The following is a 25,329-nucleotide window of genomic DNA, read 5'->3' as shown; positions in this document are numbered from 1 at the left end:
GTCCACCATCTTCCTGGAATTTTTCAATACTGTGACTGGTTTTTGAGGTTTATTTCTTCTAGGGTCAGTGTAGGTTGTTCATATTTTTCCAGGAATTTGTCCATCTTGTATAAATTGCCTAGTTTTTGGCATACATTTGTTCATAGTATCCTCTTTTTTTTAAGATTTATTTTTAAAATTTATTTCTCACCCCTTCCCCCCCACCCCCCATTGTCTGCTCTCTTGTGTCCATTCACTGTGTGTTCTTCTGTGACCGCTTCTATCTTTATCAGCAGCACTGGGAATCTGTATTTCTTTTTGTTGCGCCATCTTGCTGTGTCATCTCTGTGTGTGTGTGGTGCCATTCCTGGGCAGGCTGCACTTTCTTTCACACTGGGCGGCTCTCCTTACAGGGTGCACTCCTTGTGCGTGGGCTCCCCTACGTGGGGGGCGTCCCTGCATGGCAGGGCACTCTTTGCGCATAGCACCTGTGTGCATGGGCTAGCTCACCACACAACCCAGGAGGCTGTGGGTATCAAACCCTGGACCCTCCATATGGTAGGCCAGTGCTCTATGTGTTGAGCCACATCCACTTCTCTAACATACTATATTTGTCTGCCAAAGGGCTGCCCATGCAAAGTACCAGAAACCTGTTGACTGTTATAAAGGTATTTACTTGAGGTTAAAGTTTACAGTCCCAAGGCTATGGAAAGTCCAACTTAAAGTACCAGAAGAGGTACTTTCTCGCCAAAGTCAGCTGCCTTGTGTTGAAGCAGGATGATGGGTGATCTCTGCCAGGTTTCAGGCTTCCCCTCTGGGCTTCCTATTCCATTTGAGGTTCCATGGGCCCAGCTCCTTCCCAATATGAGCTGCAGGCTGGCATAGGGCTTGTCTCTCAGGGCTTTCTTTCTTTTTTAAGATTTATTTCTTTTCCTCTTCTCCCTCTCCCTCCTCCCTGCTGATTTTGCCATCTGTGTCCATTTGCTGTGTGATCTTCTGTATCTATTTCTCTTTTTGTCTTCTCCTCCTATTTTTTCTCCTCTAGGATTCACCAGGATTCGATCCTGGAGACCCCTGATGTGGAGAGAGGTTCCCTGTCAATCATGCCACCTCAGTTCCTGGTCTCTGCTGCATTTCACCTTGACTCTCCCCTTCATCTCTCTTTTGATGTGTCATCATCTTGCTGCATGACTCACTTGTGTGGGCACTGGCTCACCACGTGGGCATGCTTTCTCTTCTTTTTCACCAGGAGGCCCCAGGGATTGAACCCAGGTCCTCCCATATAGTAGGCGGAAACTCTATCACTTGAGCCACATTGCTTCCCTCTCAGGGCTTTCCATATCAGTCTCAGCTCTCTTCCCACGGTCAGCTCTAAGCTACCAGGCAAATGGTCCAACTCTCCCCAGTGCTTTAACTGTTTGAGACTTCTTTTTGTCATGGCAGGATCAAACATGACCAAGTTCTCTCCTCTATGTGTCTTCTTGAGTGAGTGTCTTTTTATATTAGGCCTAGCAAGGGGGCAGGGATTCAACTCAAGTCTTTTCCTCTGATGTAGTCAAATAAAAAAGCCTAATCTTAACAAGTAATTAATCAAAGACATCTCAGCTGAATTTAATGCAATCAAAATGTATCATACCCAGAGGAATATATTAGTTTACAAGCATAATCTTTCTCTTTTTTTGGGATTCATAAATAATCCCAAACTGCCACACATACTCTCTGCTTTTGTTTATCTGTGAAGACTTTAAAATCATGCTCATTTTATTTTTTTAAAGATTTCTTTATTTACTTTATTTATTAAATATCCTCCCCTTTCCCATATGGTTCTCTCATCTGTCTGCTCATTGTTTGCTCACCTTCTCCAGGAGGCAATGCGAACTGAAAGAATGCCCAATGGCCTGAGCCACACCCACTTCCCACGGCCTGCAGCATCTGCTGGCTTGTGGCATCTGCTCATTTAGGCATCGTCTCTTTGCACTGGGGTGCAGGCCTTCTAGCTTGTTGCAGTGGGTGCGGGCATCTGCTCATCTTCTTTAGGAGGCACCAGGACCTAAACCCGGGACCTCTTATGTGGTAGTGGGAACCCAATAGGTTGAGCCACATCTGCTCTCCTCATGCTCATTTTGAAGGACAGTTTTGCTGGACACAGAATTCTTGGCTGGCAGTTTTTCTCTTTCAGTATCTTAAAAACATCATATCACTTTCTTCTTGCCTCCATGATTTCTGGTGAGAGGTCAGCACTTAATCTTATTGAGGTTCCCTTGTATGTGATGCTTTGCTTTTCTCTTGCTGCTTTCAGAATCCTCTCTTGATGTTTTGCATTTGACATTTTGAAGAATAGGTGACTCAGTAGGTATATTTGGATTTATTCTGTTTGGGGTTCATTGATCTTCTTGGATACTGATATTTATGACTTTCATAAGGGTTGGGAAGTTTTCAGTCACTATTTCCTCAAATGTTCTTTCTGCCCCTTTTCCATTTTCTTCTCCTTCTGGGACACTGATAATGCATATGTGCATTTCACGTTGTCATTCAATTCCCTGAGAATCTGTTCCATTTTTTCCCATTCTTTTCTCCTATCTTTTCCAGTTTGGATGTTCTGTCCTTGAAGTCACTAATTGTCTTCAGGCAATTCAAATCTGCTCTTATGTGCCTCTAGTATATTTTTAATCTCATCCATTGTGTCTTTCATTCCCATAAGCTCTGTTACTTTTCTTTGCATGCTTTCAAATTGTTCTTTATGCTCACCCAGTGTTGTCTTAATACCTTGATCTCTTTAGTATATCTCCATTCACTTCTTTGAATTGATTTAGGACATTTGTGTCATTATTGTTTATCGGTTGTCTTAAATCCTGTATCTCTTCAGGAGATTTCATTTGCTCCTTTGGCTGGGCCATCTCTTTCTGTTTCCTAGTATGGCTCATAATTTTTAGCTGATGTCTAGGTTTCTGAATATGTTGGTGAATTTACTCTGGTCATTTCTCTCCCTTGCCTATTTTCTATTTTTTTATTTTTACAGGTCTTTTTAATTTTTTTGCTTCAAATTTTCTAAGTCTTTAAAATTGCCCAGCTTATGTTATCAAAATCAGGCCAGGGAATCACTAATGGGGTGCAGATTTTCTCCCAGGAGGCTTAAGAGAGACCTAAAAGCAGTTTTTCTCCATGCAGTTTCCTGGCTGGTCAGAAGGTGGTGCTCATCAGCAAACCTTTCCATGGAGATGTTTCCTTCAACCTCCTTTTTCCAGGGTTTCTGGTCTGGCCAAAATAGATTCACAGCAGGTGCTGCTGGGTGAATTCACTGAAGAGAAGCCCTCTGACTCACCCTCCCTCTTCCCTTTTAACAGCTGACAGGGAGGAAGATGTCTGTTCCTCCTTTCAGTTGGCTGCAGTGAGCCCAGGGCCTTATCCAGTCTTGAGAGTGGGGGGATGGGAGCCCTTCCCCAGACATCGTGGGGGACTGGTTACTCATGTTTGTTGTTTTAGGTTCTTTGTCTCTCTGACCCTCACCCTCTTGGGAGCTGTGCAGCACTATCCTGACCTGCTTGACCGCCAAAGTTTTGGCCCTTTCTGCATTGTTTTTTGTGAGAGAGTTGATCCCTGCCTGCCTACTCTGATGTCACCTTCCCAGAACTTTGTCTCTTTCTTCCTTTTTAATACAGGTGTTTAAGGCTATGAATTTCCATCAGCACTGCCTTCCCTGCATTCCATAAGTTTTGCAATGTTGTATTCTCATTTTCATTGTCTCAAGGTATTTACTGATTTCTCTTGCAATTTCTTCTTTGACCCACTGATTATAGAAGAGTGTGTTTTTACCTCCATGTTTTTGTGAATTTTCCCATTCTTCACCTATTACTGATTTTCAGCTTCATTCCATTACAATCAGAGAAAATGCTTTGTATAATATCAATCTTTTTATATTTATTGAGACCTGCATTGTGATCTAACATGTTGTCTATCTTGGAGAAAGATCCATGAACACTTGAGGAAATGTATAACCTGCTGAGTTTGGGTGCAACATTCTGTATATGTCTCTTAAGCCTAGCTCATATATCATATTGTTCAAGTTTTATTTCCTTATCAATCCACTGTCTAGATGTTCTATCTATTGATGACTGGTGTATTTTATTATTATTATCTATTATTGTAGATACATCTATTTCTCCCTTCAGTTTTGCCACTGTTTGCCTCATGTATTTTGGGGTACCCTGGTTAGGTGCATAAATATTTATGAGTGTTATTTCTTGGTGGATTGCCCTTTGTCTCTTATAACAGTTTGCCCTTAATATTTTGTCAAATATTAGCATAGCCACTGCAGCTCTTCTTTGTTTATTGTTTGAGCGGAATATCTTTTTCCAACCTTTCACTTTCATCCTATTTGTATCCTTGGGTCTAAGGTGAGTTTACTGTAGACAGCATATAGATGGCTCATGTTTTTTCCTCCATTCCGCCAGTCAGTGTCTTTCATTTTGGGAGTTTAAATCCATTAACATTCAATATTATTATTGTAAAAGCAGTAATTCAATCATTTTATCCTTTGGCTTTCTTTGATTCTTGGCTCAACTTATTTTAGATCTTTAAAACTGCCTGTGTCTAATTGATCAAAACAAGACAAGGGACCCACTAATGTGGTGCAGGCCAGTTCCCACGGACCGAGGGAGACGGACAGAAACGACACTAAAATCCTCTGCTCCCCCGCTTTGCTTTCCCAGGGGTGCACTTTCCCGACCTACCTAGCAGGTGGCGCTCTTTGGAAAAACCTTTCGATGCAGTCCTAGGAGGGAGTGCGTTTCTTCTAGCATCCACCAGGTGGTGGTGAAACAATGTTTGCGGGAAGCCCCGCTCCGGCTGGCTAGAGCCGTGATTCAGAGCCAGGTCCAGCAATCCAAATTCACCTAATGGAAGCCACGCTCAGCCCTCAGCCGTGTCTTTTCCCAGGGAGGAATACCTCAGCTCCCTTCACCACCGGGGCCAGCCTGTCCTGACCTGTACTGAAACTGCTCGCCTCCAGGGTGGGGGACGGGTGCCATTCCCCGTTGTGGGGGCCATTCACTCACAGTTTTTGCTTCAGCTTCTTTGTCTCCCTGTTCTACTCCCTCCTGGATGATGCATAGCCCTCCGCAAAACCACCGTTTCCGACAGTTTCTGCCTTTCCTTTTGCTGTTTTTGGAAGAAAGGTGAGTGCTGCCAGTCCTTTAGGCCACCATCATCATCCAGAAGTGACTGTTGAGTTTTCCTGATCTTCTCAAAGACCAACAGTCGTTTTCTTGGTTCTATTTTTTTCTCCTTTATCTCATTTATCTCTGCTTTAATTTTTATTTTCTTCTTTCTGCTCACTTTGTGTTTAGCGTGATCTTTTTCTAGATCCTCCAGTCTTGAGGTAAGGCCTCTGATTTGAGGTCTTTCTTCTTTTTCAGTGTAGTCATTTAGAGTTATAAATTTCCCTCTCAGCACTGCCTTTGCTGCATCCCATAAGTTTTGGCATGTTGCATATTCAGTTTCATTGACTTCAAAATATTTCCTAACTTTCTTTGACCCATAGATGGTCTAAGAAGACATTAATTTTCACATGTTTGTGATTCTTCCATTTCTCCCTCTGTTATTGATTTCTTGCTTCATTCCATTGCAGTTGGAGAAGATACATTGTTTGATCCCAATATTTTTGAATTTGAAGTTTCATGATCTAACATGTGGTCTATCCTGAAGAATAATATATTTGCGCTAGAGAAGAATGTGTATTCTGTTGTTGGGTAAAGTATTCTATATTTGTCTGTCAGGTCTAGCTGGTTTAGTTTTTTATTTCCTTATTCATCTTCTCTCTAGATGTTCTATCCATTATTGAAAATAGTGTATTAATCTAACATTCATATTGAACTAGGGGAAATGGACTTGGCCCAGTGGTTAGGGCGTCCATCTACCACATGGGAGGTCCGCGGTTCAAACCCCGGGCCTCCTTGACCCGTGTGGAGCTGGCCCATGCGCAGTGCTGATGCGCGCTAGGAGTGCTGTGCCATGCAGGAGTGTCCCCCGCATAGGGGAGCCCCATGTGCAAGCAAGCAAGTGCAGCCTGCCCAGGAATGGCGCTGCCCACACTTCCCGTGCCGCTGACGACAGCAGAAGCAGACAAAAGAAACAAGACACAGCAAATAGACACAGAGAACAGACCACCGGGGGAGGGAAGAAAATTAAATAAATAAATCTTTAAAAAAAAAAATATTGAACTATTTCTCCCTTGAAATCTGTAAATATTTGCTTCATGTATTTTGGGGTTCTACTGCTAAAGGTGTACATATATTTATAACAGTATGTCTTCTTGTTGAATTGACCCCTTTACCAGTGGGTAGCGACCCTCTTTGATTCTTGTAACATTTTTTGACTTAGTGTAATTTTATATGATGTTATTAGAGCTGAACCAGCTGTGTTTTGGTTACTATTTGCAATATAATAATAAGGATAATGCAGGACTTTCTTCTGCCATTTTGCTATTTTGTGTTCATAAGTTTCATATTTTTTTTGATCCTTGGTTCTTCTGTTAATGCCCTCCTGTTCCATATTTATTTGGCTTTTTGTATTGTATGATTTTGCAATCTTTCTAATTCTGAATACATCTTTCATGAATTTTCTTTCTGGTTACCATGGGATTAAAATTTAACATCCAAAATCTACAACAATCATATTTTTATTTTATACCAACTTATCTTCAATAACATACCCATATCCCACCATCCCTCAACCATTTTTTGAATTTGTTACAAGTTATATCTTTTTATACATTGTATGTCCCAAACCATCAATATACTACAATTTTGTGCATTTGCATTTTAGTTCCTACATGAGCAAGAAGTACAGTTACATAAACAACAACAACAATATGATGCAATAGTACTAGCATTTATAATTACCTTTAACTTTACTGGAGGCCTTTGTTTCCTTATGCTGCTTTGATCCACTGTCTAGTGTCCTTTCATTTCAGTCTGAAGAACTTCCTTTAGCACTGCTCGTAGGGCAGGTCTAGAGGTGACAAACTCCCTCAGCTTTTGTTTATCTGGGAAGGTCTTTATCTTTCCCTTATTTTTTGAAAGAAAGACATGCAGGATATAACATTCTTGATTGATAATTGTTTTCTTTCAGCCTTTTAATTTTTTTTTTTTTCCCACCAGTGCCTTCTTGCCTCTGTGGTTTCTGATGAGAAATTGAAACATTAAGTCTATCGGGATTTCCTACTACATACCTTGTTGCTTTTCTCTTGTAGCTGTCAGAACTCTCCCCTTGTCCTTAGCATTGGACAACTTCATTAATATGTGTGTGGGCATGGTTCTCCTTGAATTTATCTTGTTTGGGGTTCAGTGGGGTTCTTGAATGTTCATATCCATGTCTTTTGTTAAACTGGGGAAGTTTTCTGACATTATTTCTCTGAATTTTCCTTTGGCTCCTTTCTCTCTTTTCCTGGGATTCCTATAATGTGTAATATTTTTATGTTTGGTGATATCCCACAGGTCTCTCAGGCTCTGGTTGTTCTTTTTATTGGTATTATTATTGTGTTATCTTTCTGTTTCTGAACCTGAATCAAATCAGTTGTCTTGTCTTCAAGTCCATTGATTCTTTCTTTTGTTACCTCCAGTCTGCTTTTGCAACCATCTCCGGAATTTTTCATTTAAGTTATTGTGTTCTTCAATTCTAATATTTCTCTGGAAAGGCTCCCATCTTGTTCATTCCTTGTTTTCCTCATGCCCTTTAGTTCTTTCTCTGTGTTTTCCCTATTTCCTTCAGGATACTGAGGATCATTATTTTAAAGGATCTGTCTGCTAAGTTCAAAGTCTGGTCCTCTTTATTGATAGTCTCTGGCTTCTTGTCTTGTCCTTTTGGATTGGCCATCATTTCCTATTTCTTTGTCATGTAATCTTTCGTTGTACATTTTAATATTTTAAAGTGTTAACTGTTGGATCTAGTCCCTAGGCTCTCTCTTAAGTTTGTATCCAGCTAGTGATATAACAGGTGTTTTCTTGAATCCCAAATAAACCAGGGCAAAAAGCACCTTTCATTCCCTTTGCAAACTGGCTTTCTTTGGCTGGTGGTTCCCTTCAGAGTTTAGATGTCTTAGCAGCATGTCAGCCTGAGGCAAATGGGAAATGCAGGGTCCTCTGTGTCTTATCTGAGCCTGGAGCTGGAGCCCTGGAGCTGTTTTTCCCTACTGGGCCCATCCTAGAGGCCCCCAGAATTCTGTTCAGTCCCCAGGGATTTGAGTAAACACCTCCTCTCTTCTCTTTGGAACAGGTTTCCTCCCCCTCTGGGTGGACTGTTCAGTAACTTAAAGCAGGTAGTCCTTTCAACTTGTATTTTTACATTTTCCCAAGGGTCTGCAAGGGGCTTCTCTGCCCAAGGACAAACTCTGGGAGGGTAAGCCTAAGACATGTCCTCCCCCACCCTCCAGTCTCTCTGACATCCACCCGATAGGCTGACACTGATATCCATGCACCCCAGTATGCACACTGGGGTCACTCCCCTCCCTCTGGAACAAGGCCAGGGACCCACAATGGGAGTGCAAGCTGGTTGCAACCTGTGTTGTGGAAGGGGTGGCACGGGGGCCAGCAAGGGCTCCAGGAACTTCTTTGGCTTTTTGAAGCTGCCAAAATAAGTCAGCACTTGCCCAGTTAATAATTCAGCGCTTGCCTAGTTAATGAGCCTCTTTCACTGTTTTCCTAGTTTTGAGGAATGTTACTGTCTTTAAGATTCCTTTGCCACTTTTGCTCCAGGGGAATTGGAACAATGGGTGCCCTCAGAGCCATCTGAAGTAGCTGATCCAAGTTAGAGATCTGGGAGCAGACCACACATCCCCTGAGTTTGGAAGACCAGTTCTTTATGTTCCATCCTGGACCAGTAACCAGAGCTCCAGTCCCCTCTGCTGCTGGCCATGAGGTTGGGGAAAGAGAGAACGGGGAGAGTAGCCACTGCAGGGAGAATGAAACTTGTCATTGTTTATGGCAATTTACCAGCCTCTTCCTCCTGCTCTTCCCTGAATGCTGCACAGCATACTCCTAGAGTCTGGAGTTCCTAAGTTTCAGACAGTTGCCACCAGCTGAGTAGCTGTTTTGTTGGAGGGATTGATTCCTGGATCCCTACTCCACCAGCTCCTACAGTCCCTTCTCTCTTCAGTAGTTCTTGACATTTTTGGATGGCCTTTTCAAGTTGAAGAGTTTCATGAAACCAAAATTACTCTCAGAAATTTCTAGCCTATACCAGGCCTGTCAATTGATGGGTTGTATTCTTTTGTGTCCTGCTTAGGTCAAACATGGTTTTTGAATTGATAAATGAAAAATCCCAGGTTGGCTACATGATTTTTATTTCTAATGGGTCCTGGGTGCAAGTCCCACCCCTGCCTGGTGGTAAGACTATATAGATGTTTTTTCCATGTAGGAAGAAACAGTCTGTGCTGGCTAGACTGTGAGTTCAAGTACTTCCTATAATAAGCGGTTTTGTTTGTGCTTCTCTTGACCTCCAGATACAGGCATGTTCATAGGCAAAGTCTAAAATTATGGGGTCTAGTGGAGTAAAGTTGATGTAACTAGAGTTGCACTAGAGTTGATGTAACAGGCTGTGGAGATGGTTATAAATGAGCAAAGTACAGTTAGGAACTTGTGTCCAAGCAAGGTCCGAGAAGATAGATAGTATGATCGTCAGAGCTATAGACAAGGAAGATACTGGCATTTCAATCCCTTGAAAATTTTCCAGTGATAGAAAGGAGTGTGTCATCTAGCTTAGTCATGTCAAGTAATCATCAGTCCAGTTTGATTATCAGGTCATAATGAAGCTGGCTAGTAAGATAGAGAATCAAAAGATGGATCTGGAACCTGGCAAGAAGTCCACGTGAACATCAATAACCCCAAGACGTCTGCTGGAAGACCCTCCCCCAAGATTCTGCCATTCAGAAGAAGACTTCCTCCAGAAGCCAGGAGAAGCCCGGATATTCCCTAAGGACTTTATCATTGGGCCCTCCTGGGAGATTGATGGGGGAAATAAGCAATCAAAGTGGTGAACAGCTGAAACTCCTCCCCTGCCATTAGCAAAGGGGTGGGATAATTTGCAGTTTAAAAAGCAGCGCTGGGTCTGAGTTCTCTCTTTCTTGTGCTCTCTTGCCTCTGGTCCTGGGCTCCAGCTGCCTCTTCCTGGCTTGGATCACCACGCAAGTAAAACCTGGGCATTTATAACCTATAATGGGAAATTGTAGCCTGTAAATCAGCCCTTTTTATCACTTTTCAGCCCCTTCCTTTCTACCTGGGACCCATTTCTCTTCCCTCCCTATCTAAATAAATTACTGGCTTAACTCACTCAACGTGCTCTTGAAATTCATTTCTCCAGCATAGTCAAAAAACCTAAATGAAATTCGGTAACAATTGTAGAGAGGATATTTTTCTTCTTCTTGGTCATACCAAAGGGTCTGATTGCAGAGGCTGGCTGAAATCATACCTAGATAAGGACCAGTGGTTTATGCAGAGAGAAATTCATTACAGTCTGGTAATTTGTGCTATGGGAGCCCCCTTTTCTTCAAGAGTAAGATAAATTCAATGGGGTGACCATTTTTGATACTTATTGAGTATCCATCCATTCTGTCCCATACTTGGTCTAGGCAAAATATGCCTTTTATATCTACCCAGGTCTGAATATCTATGATTATGGCCAAAAACTGGGGCCCTTCAGTGGAGTCTAAATTAGAGCAGACACAGCAATTTGAGGTTGCCTAGTTTGGCAGCCCTTTACATGGTTGGGGAAAAAGGATGTCAAATGGCAAGGGACAAGGAAGGAAAAGAAAGGATGAAAAACAGGAAAGAAAAGGAAAGATGTGTAGCTCTTGGGAAAAGCTGCCCACATTGTTTGAAATGTTTACTACAGGGTGACTTGAAACTTTTTAGGGTGTTTGAGGTCATTGGTGGCTGCACTTTTCCAATGGTTGGGTGGTGCTCAATTAAATTGAGATAGTAGTATCCAAGGGCCTACACAATCAAGTTTAGCAGCATGTTGATTGGTAAGGAGGACCTGATAAGGTCTTTTCCATCAAGGTTCTAAAGACTTTATCTTTTCCAGTACTCAAATTCTCCAGGCTGCAGATTTTTGGGGACAGTTGGAGTCAGGTAATGTTCTCCTCCAAAAGAGCTTCTTCAACTTTTGAAACAAAAGCTCTAGAGTAGTTCATTAGTGTCCCACAAAATTTAAGTAGGTCTTGCTGGACAATACCTTAGGGCAATACTAGGGTAACAGCATATGACAAGACCTTTGTCTTCCAGTAACAATTTCATGGGGTGTGAGTTATGTTTTCTGAAGGGGGTTGAGAAAAGGTTGAGCAGGACTAGTGGGAGTATTCTATTTAGGCCAGGGTAATTCTTGAGAGGCACTAATCTTGACTGGTTGTCATTTGATTATCCTGATGGTCCTTCCCACCAGGCTGGAAGATTGGGGATGGTATGGGCAATGCAGCCTTTGATATACAGGGAAGATTCTGCATATTTCCTTTTGTTCTGTAAAATGAAAGCCTCAATTGGGGTGCCTTGGTGGGGGCACCTCAAGTTGGAATAATGTTTTCAAGCAGTTTCTTGGCTACAAAAGAGGTAGTACCTTGTCTACAAGGAAAGGCCTCTAACGAGTGAGAGAAAATACAGATCATTACTGCACGTATTTATATCCATGAGAAGGGGGAAGCTGGAGAAAGCTCATTTGCCAGATTAGTGTTGGCCTAGAAGGTAAAGAAAGATGGCCCATGAAAAATTTTAATGGCTTCCCTGGGAAGTACTGCTGATGGGTTTGAAAAGAAATATAGACCTGTGCACAATGTTATAAAAGCTTCCCAACCAGAATTTTCCCGTTATTTCTATCATTTTGGTTGTTATGAGGCGGGTGAGTAAATGAAGTATTTGGAACATTGATAATTTTAGGGCATCTGGTAATACTGGGCAACTCTTAGGCTGTATCAGGTGTTTTCGTTAAGGCCTAATTTCTTCCGTAGGTTTTTCTCTTTGCGAGTTGCCAATTTTTGATATTTAAATAAGTCATTGGGTTTGCAAGGCAGGGCTTGCTCCAACATCCAAAGCTCAATTGCTTCTTGTGAGAGTTTAGGTTGCTCAGTGGCCAATCAGCCAAGTCTTTTTTCCCCTTGATTTGATTTGAATTAGGAGTTTCAGGGATGTAGGCTTTGACTTTGATAACTGCAATAGCCTTGGGGAGCAAAATAGCCTCCAAATAGATTAGCCACATGCTTTCTATTCCTAATGGCAGTTCCAGAGGAGGTAAGGAACTCTCTTGAGCTCTACAGAGCACAACAAAACCAAGTACCACACTGTTATCTATCAGTGTCAATGTTTGCTCTTAACCCTTTAGATGCTGGGCAAGCTCAGGTAAGGGCTATTAATTCTGCCTTTTGGGTGGAAGTTTGTTTAGGAAGGGGGTAGCTCGGTAGCTCAAGAACCTCCGTTGAGGAAAGTGGATGTGGCTCAAGTGTTTGAGGTCCTGCCTACCACATGGGAGGTCTTTGTTCGGTTCTCAGTGCCTCCTATAGAAGACTAGCAAGACACTGAGCTGATGCAATAGGCTGCTGCAGTGAGCTGACTCAACAGGATGATGCAACAAGGGACACAAGGAGGAAAACATAATGAGACATAAAAGCAAGGGGCGAAGGTGGCTCAAGTGATTAAGTGCTTCCCTCCCACATGGGAGGTCCCGGGTTCAGTTCCTGGTGCCTCCTAAAAGGAAGACAGACAGCAAGTGCAAACAACAAAGGGGTGGGGAGAAATAAAATCTTAAAAAATCAACCACCTCTGTTTAGGTAATTACTGCATATCCAGCTTAGCACCTACCATCTAGGGCTTCAGTTTTTAAAATATGATCACTTAATAAAGAGGATTAGATTTGGGTTGTCTGTTAAGAGTTTCCTTGGGTTCAGGCTTAGGGGAAATCAGGGTTCCAGTGAATATTATGCAGTCATGATGAGGTGCTCCTTCATCAGGAAGCAGGAGCCAGGTGGTGGGGTATGGTGGTGGTGGTGATGGGGGGCACTTACAAATATACATACGAGAGCACAAGAGGTACCTAAGTTCAAAAGTCCTGCAGCAGAGATGTCAAGTTAAGCAGAATTAAGCAAGGATTCCCCAGCATGAGGGACAAAACAATCAAGCTGGTTCTGCACAACTATAACTGCAGTGACTTCAGCTAGTTTGGTTGTTGCAGCCACTGGCCGGAGACAAGGCAGGCCTGCGTGTCCTACCTGCCTTCTGGACTATACAGCGGGCCCCTGGGTTCCTCCAGGCTCTTGGGTTACTACTCCTAAGGCATTTCCCCTTCTCTCACGGACAGGCAGGTGAAAGGAGAGATCACGGAGACCAGGGCAGGATGTCTTGCAGGGCTTCCTTCAGATTACGACAGGCACCAATGTGGTTTTGATTCCGGCCCAAAGGCTCAGGTACGATGTGCCCTGAGTTCACAGAGAGGATGAGCTAGAAGGGAGGTTTGGTATATAGTTCTGACAATGCCCACAAAGGCCTCTAAGAATCCCGTTTGGAAAGGATGTGCCCCAGATATCTCACTTCCTGCTGGACGAACTGGAATTTATCCCAAGAGGCTTTGTGACCCTTTAAGCCCTAGCTGTTGTAGTAAAATGTTGGGAGTCAAACTGACATGTTTGTTCATTAGGGAAAGATACATGATCATCAATATATTGAGCAGAGCCTGAGAGGAAGACTGGCTGGTCATTTTTAAGGGTTTGAGAAAAGTAACTGGGGGGAGGGGGGAAGGTTTCTGTGTGAACCCCTGAGGTGTAAGTCTAGTATACTGTAATTCATAACTCACTCCACGTGACCGTGAACAGGTACTGGCTGAGTGGACTACTATGCTAAAGAATGCACCGCAGAGGCCAACTAGTGTGAAACGGGTAGTCCCAGGGGGAATCTGAGAGAGAGCAGTAGATGAGGAGTTGGGACTATGGTGACACGAATGAGTTTTATTGTTCTTACATTTTGGACAAATCCCCATCCTTTCCCATCAGGTTTTCTTACAGGGAGGATGGGAGTGTTACAGGGGCTAGTACGTGGGATTACTTGTCAGCACAGGGTGTCCACCTTGTGTGCCTTTGCGGGCAGCCATTATAACCCAGGGCCTGAAGGTCAATTTAGAGTTCCTTTCACAGCATCCTGGCAGGATGTTCTTTTTTTGGTTCTCAGGCAGGGACTTTGTAGGTGGCCAAGCCAGGGTTCAATCACTGCTTTGTCATGTGTCTTTGCCTCCCACCAGGCTGCTCAATCCTCCAACGTCCAGCTGCATTTAAGGGTCTCTTTATAGGTACCGTGAGCTTGGAGACGCAGGAAGCCAGCAATTTAGGAAAGCCACAGGTTCCTGCAGGTAGGGTCAGTAACCACCTGCATTGTGTATTTCAGCCATTTTTAGAGGCCCCCCCCCCCCCCCGGATTCTGAGATCAAGCTCAGAAAAGCCTCATGGAGCTACAGGCAAACAGGACTCTTCTTTCTGTATTGGTTTTTGGCAGTTGCTGTTGTTTGGGGGTGGGGTGGCAAAAAGTTGGATAGGAGAGACAAATTAACATTAATCTCTTTTATGTAGAATCCACAGGATATTACAATTTGGCTGCACTTATTTATCTAGAAAGAAATCCTTGGCACAAATCTTGTGACTTCCAGGGATGGTAGTCACTCTCAGGTGTTTGGGTACAGGCTCCAGGATAGACTAAGAATAGCCTTAGGAGTCCTGGGGGGTGTTTCTGTTCACACAGGCACAGAAATTAACATTTTCTTAATAGAGGCAACATTGGAGAAAAGCCTCTTTAGAATTGGAGTGATGGGGGAGGGGTATAACCTTTTCTAGGAGCCCAGAATTTTCTGGGAATCTCTCCAGGAAGCCCACGGGGATAGAAATAAATCACAGCAGGAAACGGACTTTGGCCCAGTGGTTAGGGCGTCCGTCTACCACATGGGAGGCCCTCGGTTCAAGCCCCGGGCCTCCTTGACCCGTGTGGAGCTGGCCCATGCGCAGTGCTGATGCGCGCAAGGAGTGCCGCACCACGCAGGGTGTCCCCCGCGTAGGGGAGCCCCACGCGCAAGGAGTGCACCCATAAGGAGAGCCGCCCAGCGCGAAGGAGGGAGCAGCCTGCCGAGGAATGGTGCCGCCCACACTTCCAGTGCCGCTGACGACAACAGAAGCGGACAAAGAAACAAGAAACAAGAAACAAGACGCAGCAAAAAGACACAGAAAACAGACAACCGGGGGAGGGGAGGGGAATTAAATAAATAAAAATAAATAAATCTTAAAAAAAAAAAAAAAAAAAGAAATAAATCACAGCAACAATGACGACTGAAAGGGACATTTATTTTTTTTTAAAGGATTGATGGGGACTTTACAAGAGTTTGAAGCCAATAACTAGAAAGGACGATAAATAAAATACAAAGCCAGTATGTTGTGGCAAAATTCCAGAAAACACACTGAAAAAAAATCTTTACAGTTTAAAACTGTTTCACTTTATACATAATTACAAATTAATATACAGCATTTGGGTCTTAACCCATCTTTTTTACGTAATAGACTTTAGCACGGAAATGTTCATATAGCATTTGAAAACAAAAGAGAGCAGAGGTATGGAGTGTACTACGTTTCCCCTCCTGCATGTCCGGGCGGCTGACGGAGTGTGGGGTCAGGAAACCACAGACTAACTTGAACCGCAGGCAAGCCAAACGCACGTGCCCCTTGTCGGTGCCGCTGTATCATCCATCCCTTCCGATGGTTTTAAAGGCAGAGGAAAGTGGAAGCTGGGTGAGGACCCTGCAGTGAGCAGGACTGCTGTGCCTTCCACACAAGCCAGGGCCGAGAGGAGCCCAGGCTCGGCGCTCTGGCACACGTTACGACGCAGCTGCTGCAGGAGAGCTTAGCCAGTAGGGTTTGCCCATGTTTAGACCTTAGCATGAAATAATTTAAGTCCTGTCAATCTTCTGACAAATTAAATTAGATGAATGCCTTTGTTCTCCCTATGTTTTTCTTTTATGGCAACTTTAAAATACTTTTTAATTTTATAAACCTGGCCAGCAGGCAGCAACCAAAGCTCTGGTTAATTAGGAATGTTAAGCCACAGTGAAAGAAAAAACTACTAAGAACCGAACCAAAACAAACTCTTTGCCCTCTTCTTGTTCTCTGAGGATAAATTAGAGGAACAGTGCTAGGCTTGGACTGATCCCCAGACCTTAGGCAGATGGTGTCAAAGTGGCCCTGCTGGAGGGCGCAAGGCACACATCTCTTCAACGGCTGTCGTTTCCAGGCTCCCAGAGTCAGAGGCTGTCCAGTGTATCTTTGGGCACTCTCTGGGTCATCTGGGAGCCCCCCTCTTAATGCCACCAAAGGGCAGCCTCCCGGGACTCCCCCTCCACCCTGGTCCCTCCTCTGCTGGGTGGAGGCAGCTCTGGGCCTGCAGGGGCTTGGCCAGGGAGCTGGGCTCGGGTGCCTCTGGACACAAGTGCCCAAACCACCACTGTCAGGAAACTTCAGCTCCAGTGCAAATACCAAAAGCCTTGGGAAAGAAGAACTAGGGAAAAGAACCTTGGAGACAGAAGAATGAAATATAAACACTTCTATGGAGAGCAATTTGTGGATTAGGTTCTGGCCTGTAAGGTTATGATTCCGCTGTTTCTTTCAAGAGGGCTCTTTATGAAGCCTCTACACCCTGATACCCTCCCCCCCCCAAAAAAAAGGTACAAATAAAACCGCAACATCTCAAATCTGTGCCTATTACTAACACCAAAGCCTTGGAAATAACAAAGAAGGGAGAAAACTGGCAAAGGGTCAACTTTTAGTGGTATTACCCTGAGACATAACAGGAAAAAGGTTTGATTTCGTACCTTTAAAAAAATAATCTGGATAAGGATTTCTTCCCCAAAGACAACTCTCATGGGGCAGAGGATGGAATGTTGGCAAAGGCTGAATTATCTCACATGTTTTTAACCCTCTCCGCTTTCAAAGAAGAAAGAAGTTAATATATTTATTTTGAAAGTGGAGCCAACTGATGAGAACAATTAAAGTGCACGTCACCCAACTGGGATGAAAACAACTGAGATGATTTAACTTTTGAGAGAAGATGCAGCCTCCCTTCCATGAGATTCACTAGGCTTGGGACGCTATGAACAGTGTCTCCATCTATCCCAAACCTAAGCACAACTCAGACATCTTATTTCTTTAGCTGGATGGAGAACACCGCTTCCTTGCACGGGGAAGACAACAGGGATGAACCCATGTGTCATCCTAGGAAAAAACCCCTTCTCACAGGACAGGTGCCCAGCTAGGCCTTCAGACTCAGTAACCAGAACAGCTCTCAAGGTCACGAGCAGCAATAACTCCAGGTAATTCCCCAAGCACAACAGATACAACCCCCTTGACCTCAGTGTCAAAGGAGAGGGAGATGGCAAAGGCCTGGAAGAGCAGAGATGTGGTAACTGCTGCTCTTTTGCACTGCACACTCCACTCCTGCCGAATGGGTGGCTTTGGCCAAGGCAGGAGCAGCCCTCCACTTGTCCAACCAGAACCGGACCAAGTGGCTTGACATTAGTGGGGTGTGACATCTTTTAAAAACCACCAAGAAAATGACCAGAACAAATTAAACGTTACAGCTAGTTGGGAGTGAGGCACTTAATTGAAACCGAGCTGTGCAGCAATGTACAGTAACTTGCAGTACCCTCAGTGCTTCTGTGATGAGCACATGCGATCAGTGGAACCCCTATATGTTTTAAACCCAGCAACAGGGTCATCTAGTCCACGCCTCAAGAATGGAAGAAGAAATGGAACACCAGCCTGAACTCACTGCCACCCTTTCTGCAGCTGTGATCACCAGCGGGAGTCCCATCCTTGGGCGGTGCTGCCCTGTGGAGGTGCCGCCAGGGGGACGCGGAACCAGTGACAGAAGCGCTCTGGGCACTGCTGAGGAACGCCAGCTATAACCTGAAGGTGAGGGGTGGGTGAAGGAAGTAACTTAACGTTCTGCCATTAGGGTCTCTGGGGAACAAAGGGGTTACAACAGAAAATCTTCTTGCTGGTTTTGCTATTTCTGAAAGGTAAGAAACCTCCATGACAAAAAAGGGCAAAGGTAGCTTATAGGTAGCAAATTTCTTGAATTCTCTAACAAGGAAGAAGTCATCCCTTGATAAAAGAAAGAGGTGGGAGAAGGAAGGAAATGAACTCCTTCCTCAATCCATAATTTTCCTCTGGGCCTTCAAGGCACTTTGAAAGATGATGATGATGAGTAAGCATCGTTGCTTTGCTCATTCTGCATTGATCAGAGAGTCTAAACCGTTGGGCTAGTATGTTCATCCTTAACAAAATAAACCAAAAAACCAAAACAAAACAAAAAACAAAACAAAAAAAACCACCAATAAATAACACAAATCTATAAGCTAAAAAATTTAAACCAGACCGCTTTCAAATCAACTGAAAGATAAATACCTCCATCTGCAAGGCCAGCTTGCAATTCATCAATAAGCACCAAGTAACTTTTTTTTTGTTTTTTTAAAAAGTATGTTCAAAGCCCCATGCTCCTGAGGGGCAAAAAGCAGGAATCAAAGGCCACATTTGTATCAAAGAATTTTCCAGAGTCTTCCCTAACTGGGAGTACTGAGTATGCGGCAAGTATGTGGGGCCCTGGAGGCCACGGTGACAAGGGAAACGCTACCAATGAACTGTCCTGCAGGGGCCAGCTAGCGAAGAAGAGCCACAAGAGAAGAAAAGGAAAAACTGATCTGTGACATCTGCAAGGGGGTATGGTACCACTAAGAATCAAAAGATCTTGACAATTAAACAAAACACACAATTGTGCAGAGGCCTCCTGACATAGAATGCGATTTCCCTGGCCATGCCCTCTGCTCCACTCCTCTCTCGGCTTGTAACTGGTGGGACTCTCTACCCGTGGGCTTTGCGCTTTACCTGAACCTACTTCTCAGCTGGCTGTCCCAGTACAGATAAGGGTGGGGGGCGCCTGGAGAGGATTCAGAGCATAGCCGGGTCTGGGTGGGAAGCAGGTGCCCCCCAGCAGCTGTGCCAGGGGGGCCCAGCAGAACAGCTGGGCTGGGTCCTCAGGGACACTACTGAGAGGCCTGAAGGGTCAGTGACAACCGCAAAGTGCCACAATGCAGGGAAAGAGAGAGGAGGCCTCTCCACTTCATCTGTGCCCAGAATCTACAGCACACATCTTAGAAAGCCAATATGATTTCTTCTGGATTTAACGATAAAATTAGACTTTTTAAGTGCCCAACACCAAAATCATGGTGTGCAGATCATAATGCTTTTTACATACATCAACCCTTTTCTTACTAGTTTTCATAAATATTGGTCATCTTTCTAAAATGAAATGAGAAATACATGCGGAAGAAGGGGTAAAGTGACTGTAGGGTAGGCTTTGAGGAAAACCGAACTCTTGAGAACACCGGGTGCAATATTTAATATCCACATGCTGCCAGAGTTCCAGGCTGGATGGAGCAGATGGGACTCCATATGTGGACTCAGGTATCCAAACAATCTGCTGTTTGACTTTAGTTGCACTCCCTCAAAACAAAAGCTAGAGGACCTCACTTGGAAACATTCTTTGAGCCTTTAGGAATTCCCAACCCATCTAAGATCTTCACTTCTAGGGGCCACTACTTTCAGTGTAACATCCTGACCAGGGCCAGCCCCAACCCTTGAGTCCGAGGCGGTCACACATCACAGCCAGCGCAGTGTCTGGGCCCCCTTCCCTGACTATTTAAGACAATGTTTTCTTCCTTACTCAGGACCTGGGGCAGCACAGGAGGATCTGACGCTGAGGGCAGTGGGATGGAAAATGGAAGGGCCACGCACACACAGGAACAGAGGAGGTGGCGCTGGGAGCCACAGCAGACAAGACACAAGTCAGCAGAATATCTCTTCACCCTCTGCAGGCACTTCAGATGCAGGGCCATCTGGAAAAGCAGAAACCAGCATGAAAAAGTTCAAAAAAAGACACTGAAAAATTGCTTTTTCAATTTAGTTTCCTGGCCCCCAATCAAGAATCTTGTGATGCAAATAGAAAACTCAGGCTTACGGGCAATCAACCCTCTGAGAGCACATACTGCAGTTCCTAACTACTTTAGTAAATGGTGTCCTTGGTGAGAGACCCTTCACTACCTGATGCTCCCTTTAATATACATTTGGAAAACTTCAATCCCCACGTAGATAGGAGATAGCAATCCCAATCAAAAGGAACAAAAAAGTAGCAAGAGAAAAAGTGGCACATAAACTGGGAGGCACTGATTAGTGCTATTTAATTGTGGGCTCTGTGACTCCTGGCACATTATTTAATCTCCCTGAGCTTCATTTCCTCATTCCTTTTGGGGTTGGAACTCCTACCACATTTGGACATATTGAATATTAAATCATATCTTGGAAAATGCTCACCAAATGCTAGCCACTACCAATTAGTGTAATCGGCCTAAAAAGGGAGGACTTCGATTGTTTCATTTAACTGAATTTGTTTCTCAACTGGATAATAAATGCTTCAAAAATGCAATTTCTGCCCTGCCTTGTACACAGAGTAGGTTCTTAAATGCTTGCTGAGTTGGAGTCCTTAATGTAAATTCCAATAGTCCTTTGGGGGCAGAGCAAGTAGGTCTGTGATGAGTATCACAGGGCATTACGTTCCTGAACTATACTGTTTTCATCCCAGGAGCCCCCTAAAATCTACCCACCATTGAGAACCCCAGATAAATGGACACAGGGAGAGCTGGTATGTGTTTAACTCACCCCCGGGCTGAGTGCGGCTTCCTTTGCTCTTCTTTTTTTTTTCCTTCTTTTCCTTTGGCTTTGCTAATCCAAACAGACGGGTGGAGGTGGAGGCCGGCACTGGGGGCTGGCTTTGTCCCTCCGGTACTTTGTTTGGCTGGTAGGTTGAACTCAGTATGTGAAAAGGTCCCTTATCTTTGTGTGTCCGAGAGATGCTGTTCCTTTTTGGGGAAAATGGAAGTTCTGAGTCCAGTGGCTCTGATTTGGGTATCGAAGGTGCAGATGGTAAAGGGGATTCCTCAGGATTGGGAAAGAAGGATGGGATCTTCATCAGTTTGGTATGTTGATATGAAACCTGTACATGTTCAAGAGAAGGTCATCAGTAACCCCAGCACACACTCAAATGTTGGCTCAGCTTAATGATGTCAGGTGGGTGTCTTGTTCATTTCCCTGGGCTCTCTAGAACTCACTGTGAAAAGGCTCAGAACTTTGCAATTTCATTTACTGCCCTCCTTCAAGCAGATCTATGGGAGTGTTAAAAATACCACCTTCAATATCATTACTATTTTTTTACAACATGTATGTAATGCAAGTATCAAAGAATGACTAGTATCTCTAATGAGGCAGTTTAGAAAAGAACACCCATTCCTTGAAGAAAGAAGGCAAGCCTCTTATCTTAAGACTGAGAGGTAGATAATTCTTTCAGGGCAAAGAGACTGTAGAAGCATGTTCAGGTCAGAGGGTGGAAGGAAGACTGCAGGAGTGGATACCACAATCCGAAGCAAAGGTTCAACCAAAGACAAAGAGAATCAATCTCATGTGGGCTCACAGTTGCCTTGGAGGCAGTCTTGGTCACAGCTTAGTTGATTTTGTTGGGATGGGGTAAAATTAATCACGGTGGCATAGAAAGAACTTGGCTGCTCCCCACCATATTTTTGAAAATCTCTGCAGGAAGCTACTACAATTGCCCCTCTGGAAGATGTCAGTTTAATTTTCTTTCATGGCCCGGGGTTAATTAAACAAACGGTAACATGACAGGCAGAGCTGTGTAAACCCAGCTCTGCCTGCCCCAAGTTGTCCATGGTCCAGAGCACAGACTATCACCAAAATAAACTCAGCAGTCTGTGCTAAATAATTAACTGCAAGCCTTCCCATATATGTAGCAGCTCTAAAAAAAGGTTTTAAAGGTTTTAGTATCAGGAATTTAGCAAAGGAGCCAGCTATTGAACACCCCAAGCAAAAATGCCATCCTTCCACTCCTTTGCTGGGATGGGCTATTCCCTATAACTGATCCTACAGAGAGGGCTCTATCAGTACCTCTTGCATCAGAGCCATTTACTACTGTCTAGCGATCACGGGCACTGCATGCCTTTGCCCTGTCAGCACACCAGTTCCTTGAAGGCAGGGCCCTGGCTGCCGTCTGGTGAGGCCGGGTCACAGATGCTGACTGCCATCCTTTCAGATGAACCGAGGCCACAAACCCCAGCCATTTCCATTCCCCCCATCAGCTGCTTGAGAGGTGCAAAATGGAAAGATTCCCTTCTCCCTTGCCCAGCATAAAGCAAACATTCTGTAAGAACAGTGTGCTCTTGGGAGCGTAGAACTAGGGCCAGTCATTAAGGAGCCATCACAGTCACAGGTAAAGCAATGCCCTCTCCTAGGCCCTGGCTCAGAAGGGGACACTGAGGAGGGCTCCAGTACCTGACAGACGTCCCGTTCCAGCTGCCTCTGGCTGAGCCGCTCCGTGTCTCGCCTCAGTTGCTCCTGCTCCCTCTCGAGCTGTTTCTGGGCAGTGCGCAGCCTCTCCAGGTCGGACTGGTAGGCTCCCTTCTTCTGCTGGAGGTCCTCGCGGTCTTTTTCTAGGTCCTGCTGCCCACGCTGCACCTTCTCCTCCCACTGGGCCAGCCGGGCCTCGCGCTCTTGCAGCTCCTTCTCGCGGACCTCCCACTCTCGCTCCCGCTTGCGCTTCTCCTCCAGGTGCTGTGCCTGCTGCTTCTGCAGGTTGGCCAGATCCTGCCGCTGCTTCTCCAAGCTGCGCTGCTTCTCTTGCTCGATGAGAGAGCTGGGGCGGGATGAGCTGCGTGTGAGCGCCCGCTCGTTCAGCAGCAGCTTCTGGTCCTCGATATAGCTGTCTTGCTGTAATACCACACCCTGAGAGAGAGACACAGAAGAGGAGAGCTTGCTTCTGGTATACTTCCTGACCCTATACCTGGAGGCACAAACCTTTCCCCCTTCCCCTCCATCTTTTAAAGCTAGTCTGGTAGGAATGCCAAAAGAGCAGAAACTGTTTTTGCCAAACTTGGTCACATGCTGTTTTAGGTCACTGACACTGCCTGAGGTGGGGGGGGGGGTGTATTCTGGAAATGGGAGGGGGTAGGGAGGTAGGAAAGGGACAGGTTACATTTTCAAGAAAGAAAGGCTTTCTAGATGGCGATGATCTCCTAAATGCAAGTCAGTAGCCTATGTTCTTTGTGGGTATCAAAAAGTATCAGTAGCCTACATTTTCCCACCAATTCTGCTTTTATAAAGTAGAGGGTATTACCACTGAGTTTTGCAACTTTTCTCACCATGACAGCAGCCTTCTCAAGGATGGAGAGCCCCATTTACCCATAAGCAACTTACAAACCTCAAAGAGCTGGGCCAACAGTATTCCCTTTATGTTTTTTCTCTAAACAGATTAAGTCAAAGGATAAAAGACAAAGCCATCTACCTTCAAAGTGCTAAGAAGTTCGTGGAGATGAACAATGCTCTGGATAACTTGCTGCAAAAGAAACAAAATGGAAAGGCATTTCAGGGACTATGAATTTCAGAATCCAGCAATCCATTGTTTGACAAGGTAATATATTCCATCAAAATACAAGGAAATTTTCAAATTGAAAGCACTAAAGAGAATAAGCATGTGCAGGTAGCCAAGAAAAATAAAACAAGGCCAAATGAAGCAAATTACATGTGTGGGAGGGAATCAGTATACATTAAAATGTAAAAATTCAATTATTTAAAAATGAACCATTGGCACAAAAGAGTAGACATATCCATGTTACAGAACAAAATCCAAAAAAAAAGCCACAAGAATTTAGTACATGAGATAAGTAGCATTTGTAACCAGTGGAAAAGTAAAGAATAGTCAATAAATTATTCTAGGAAAATTGGCTAACTCTGGAAAAAAATAAGTCAGAAGGCCTAGCTCAAAAAGAAAACAAAAAACCATTCAGGAAGCAGATTTGGCTCAACTGATAGAGTGTCCGCCTACCACACAGAAGGTCCAGGGTTCAAACCCAGGGCCTCCTGACCCATGTGATGAGCTGGCCCATGTGCAGTGCTAATGCGCTCAAGAAGTGCCCTGCCACGCAGGGGTGTCCCCCGCATAGGGAAGCCCCACGTGAAAGGAGTGCACCCCATAAGGAGAGCGCCCCATGCGAAAAAGAGTGCAGCCTGTCCAGGAGTGGTGCTGTATACAAGGAGAGCTGACTCAGCAAGATGACACACCAAAAAGAGACACAAATTCCTGGTGCCGCTGACAAGAATGCAAGAGGACACAGAACACACAGCAAATGGACACAGAGAGCAGACAATGGGTTGGGAGGCGGAAAGGGAAAGAAATTATAAATAAATAAATAAATAAATAAATAAATAAATAAATAAAATAAACAAAAACCAAAAACCATTCAAATGGATTAAAATGTTAAGTGTAAAAAACAAACCATAAGAGGTAGATTGTAAGAATGTTTTCTGATCTTGAAATGGGAAAGGCTCTTCAAATATGGATAATGGAAGAAATGTAATGAATACAAACAATAAAGGAAGGAAACTACATAGAAAAAGGTTTTCAAATTTTCTATGTAAAAATGTAAAATTAAAAGGCAAAGGATAAACTCAAACAGAAAGTCAAATGAAAAATACATTTCATTACAAAAACTCTCATAGATCAATAAGAAAAAAAAAAGAACCCAGTAGATAAATGGGCAAGGAATACAAATTAGCAATTTATAAAAGAAATACAAATGACCAATTATGTAACAAAACAAGTGATTCAGCCTTATCTGAAATCAATTAAATGCAAAATAAACCACGTGAACTTATCAAACCAACAAAGCTGCAAAAAAATATTCAATGTTGGTGAAAGTAAGATGAAAATGGATATGCTTATTATCTAACTGGTAGGGATAAACATTATATAACCTTTTCTAGAGAGTAATTTGGCCTGTTGAGGAAATAACCCTGCAAAGAAAAACCCCAAAAAGTATATAAGGATGTTCTCAGCTGCATTATTCAAAAGCAAAAAGAAAAAGTGATCAGAAAAATGAAATTATGGTATATAACAGAATAATATACAGCCATTAAATCAGCATGTTTTGGACATACATGCCCTGGAAAAATGCTTATATAAGTTAAGAGAAAAAAACAGGATATAAAACTCTAGGCAGTACTGATGCAAATTGTGTAAAACGATATACTATTCACATACACAAACACAAATATATATGGTATGTAGGAAAAAAGCTGGAAATGTAAACACCAAATAAAATACTTAACAATAGTGTTTTTTTAAAACCATACTTAAAAAAAAAAACACACAAACTCGACCAGGCTTAACTCTT

The 25,329-nt window shown here is 43.8% G+C and overlaps 1 protein-coding gene across 13 annotated transcripts in view; it reads right to left on the bottom strand.

Moving 5' to 3' along the window:
• Positions 1 to 15,313: 15,313 nt before the first annotated feature.
• AKAP13 (A-kinase anchoring protein 13) overlaps positions 15,314 to 25,329 on the bottom strand; it is a 390,788-nt gene continuing 380,772 nt past the window's right edge. For all 13 annotated transcript variants that reach the window (XM_071214350.1, XM_071214349.1, XM_058294653.1 and 10 more), the window contains 4 exons: positions 23,442 to 23,492; positions 22,433 to 22,882; positions 20,753 to 21,086; positions 15,314 to 19,932 (listed from right to left, as the gene is read on the bottom strand). In XM_071214350.1, coding sequence (XP_071070451.1) covers positions 19,883 to 19,932; positions 20,753 to 21,086; positions 22,433 to 22,882; positions 23,442 to 23,492 — 885 coding nt within the window. In that variant the 3' untranslated portion in view covers positions 15,314 to 19,882. The remainder of the gene's footprint in view (positions 19,933 to 20,752; positions 21,087 to 22,432; positions 22,883 to 23,441; positions 23,493 to 25,329) is intronic.

This window comes from Dasypus novemcinctus, chromosome 3, assembly GCF_030445035.2.
Source record: "Dasypus novemcinctus isolate mDasNov1 chromosome 3, mDasNov1.1.hap2, whole genome shotgun sequence".
Classification (NCBI taxonomy): Eukaryota; Metazoa; Chordata; class Mammalia; order Cingulata; family Dasypodidae; genus Dasypus; species Dasypus novemcinctus.
The sequence above is the reverse complement of the archived record's forward strand: the minus strand, read 5'-3'. Positions and strand labels throughout refer to the sequence as shown.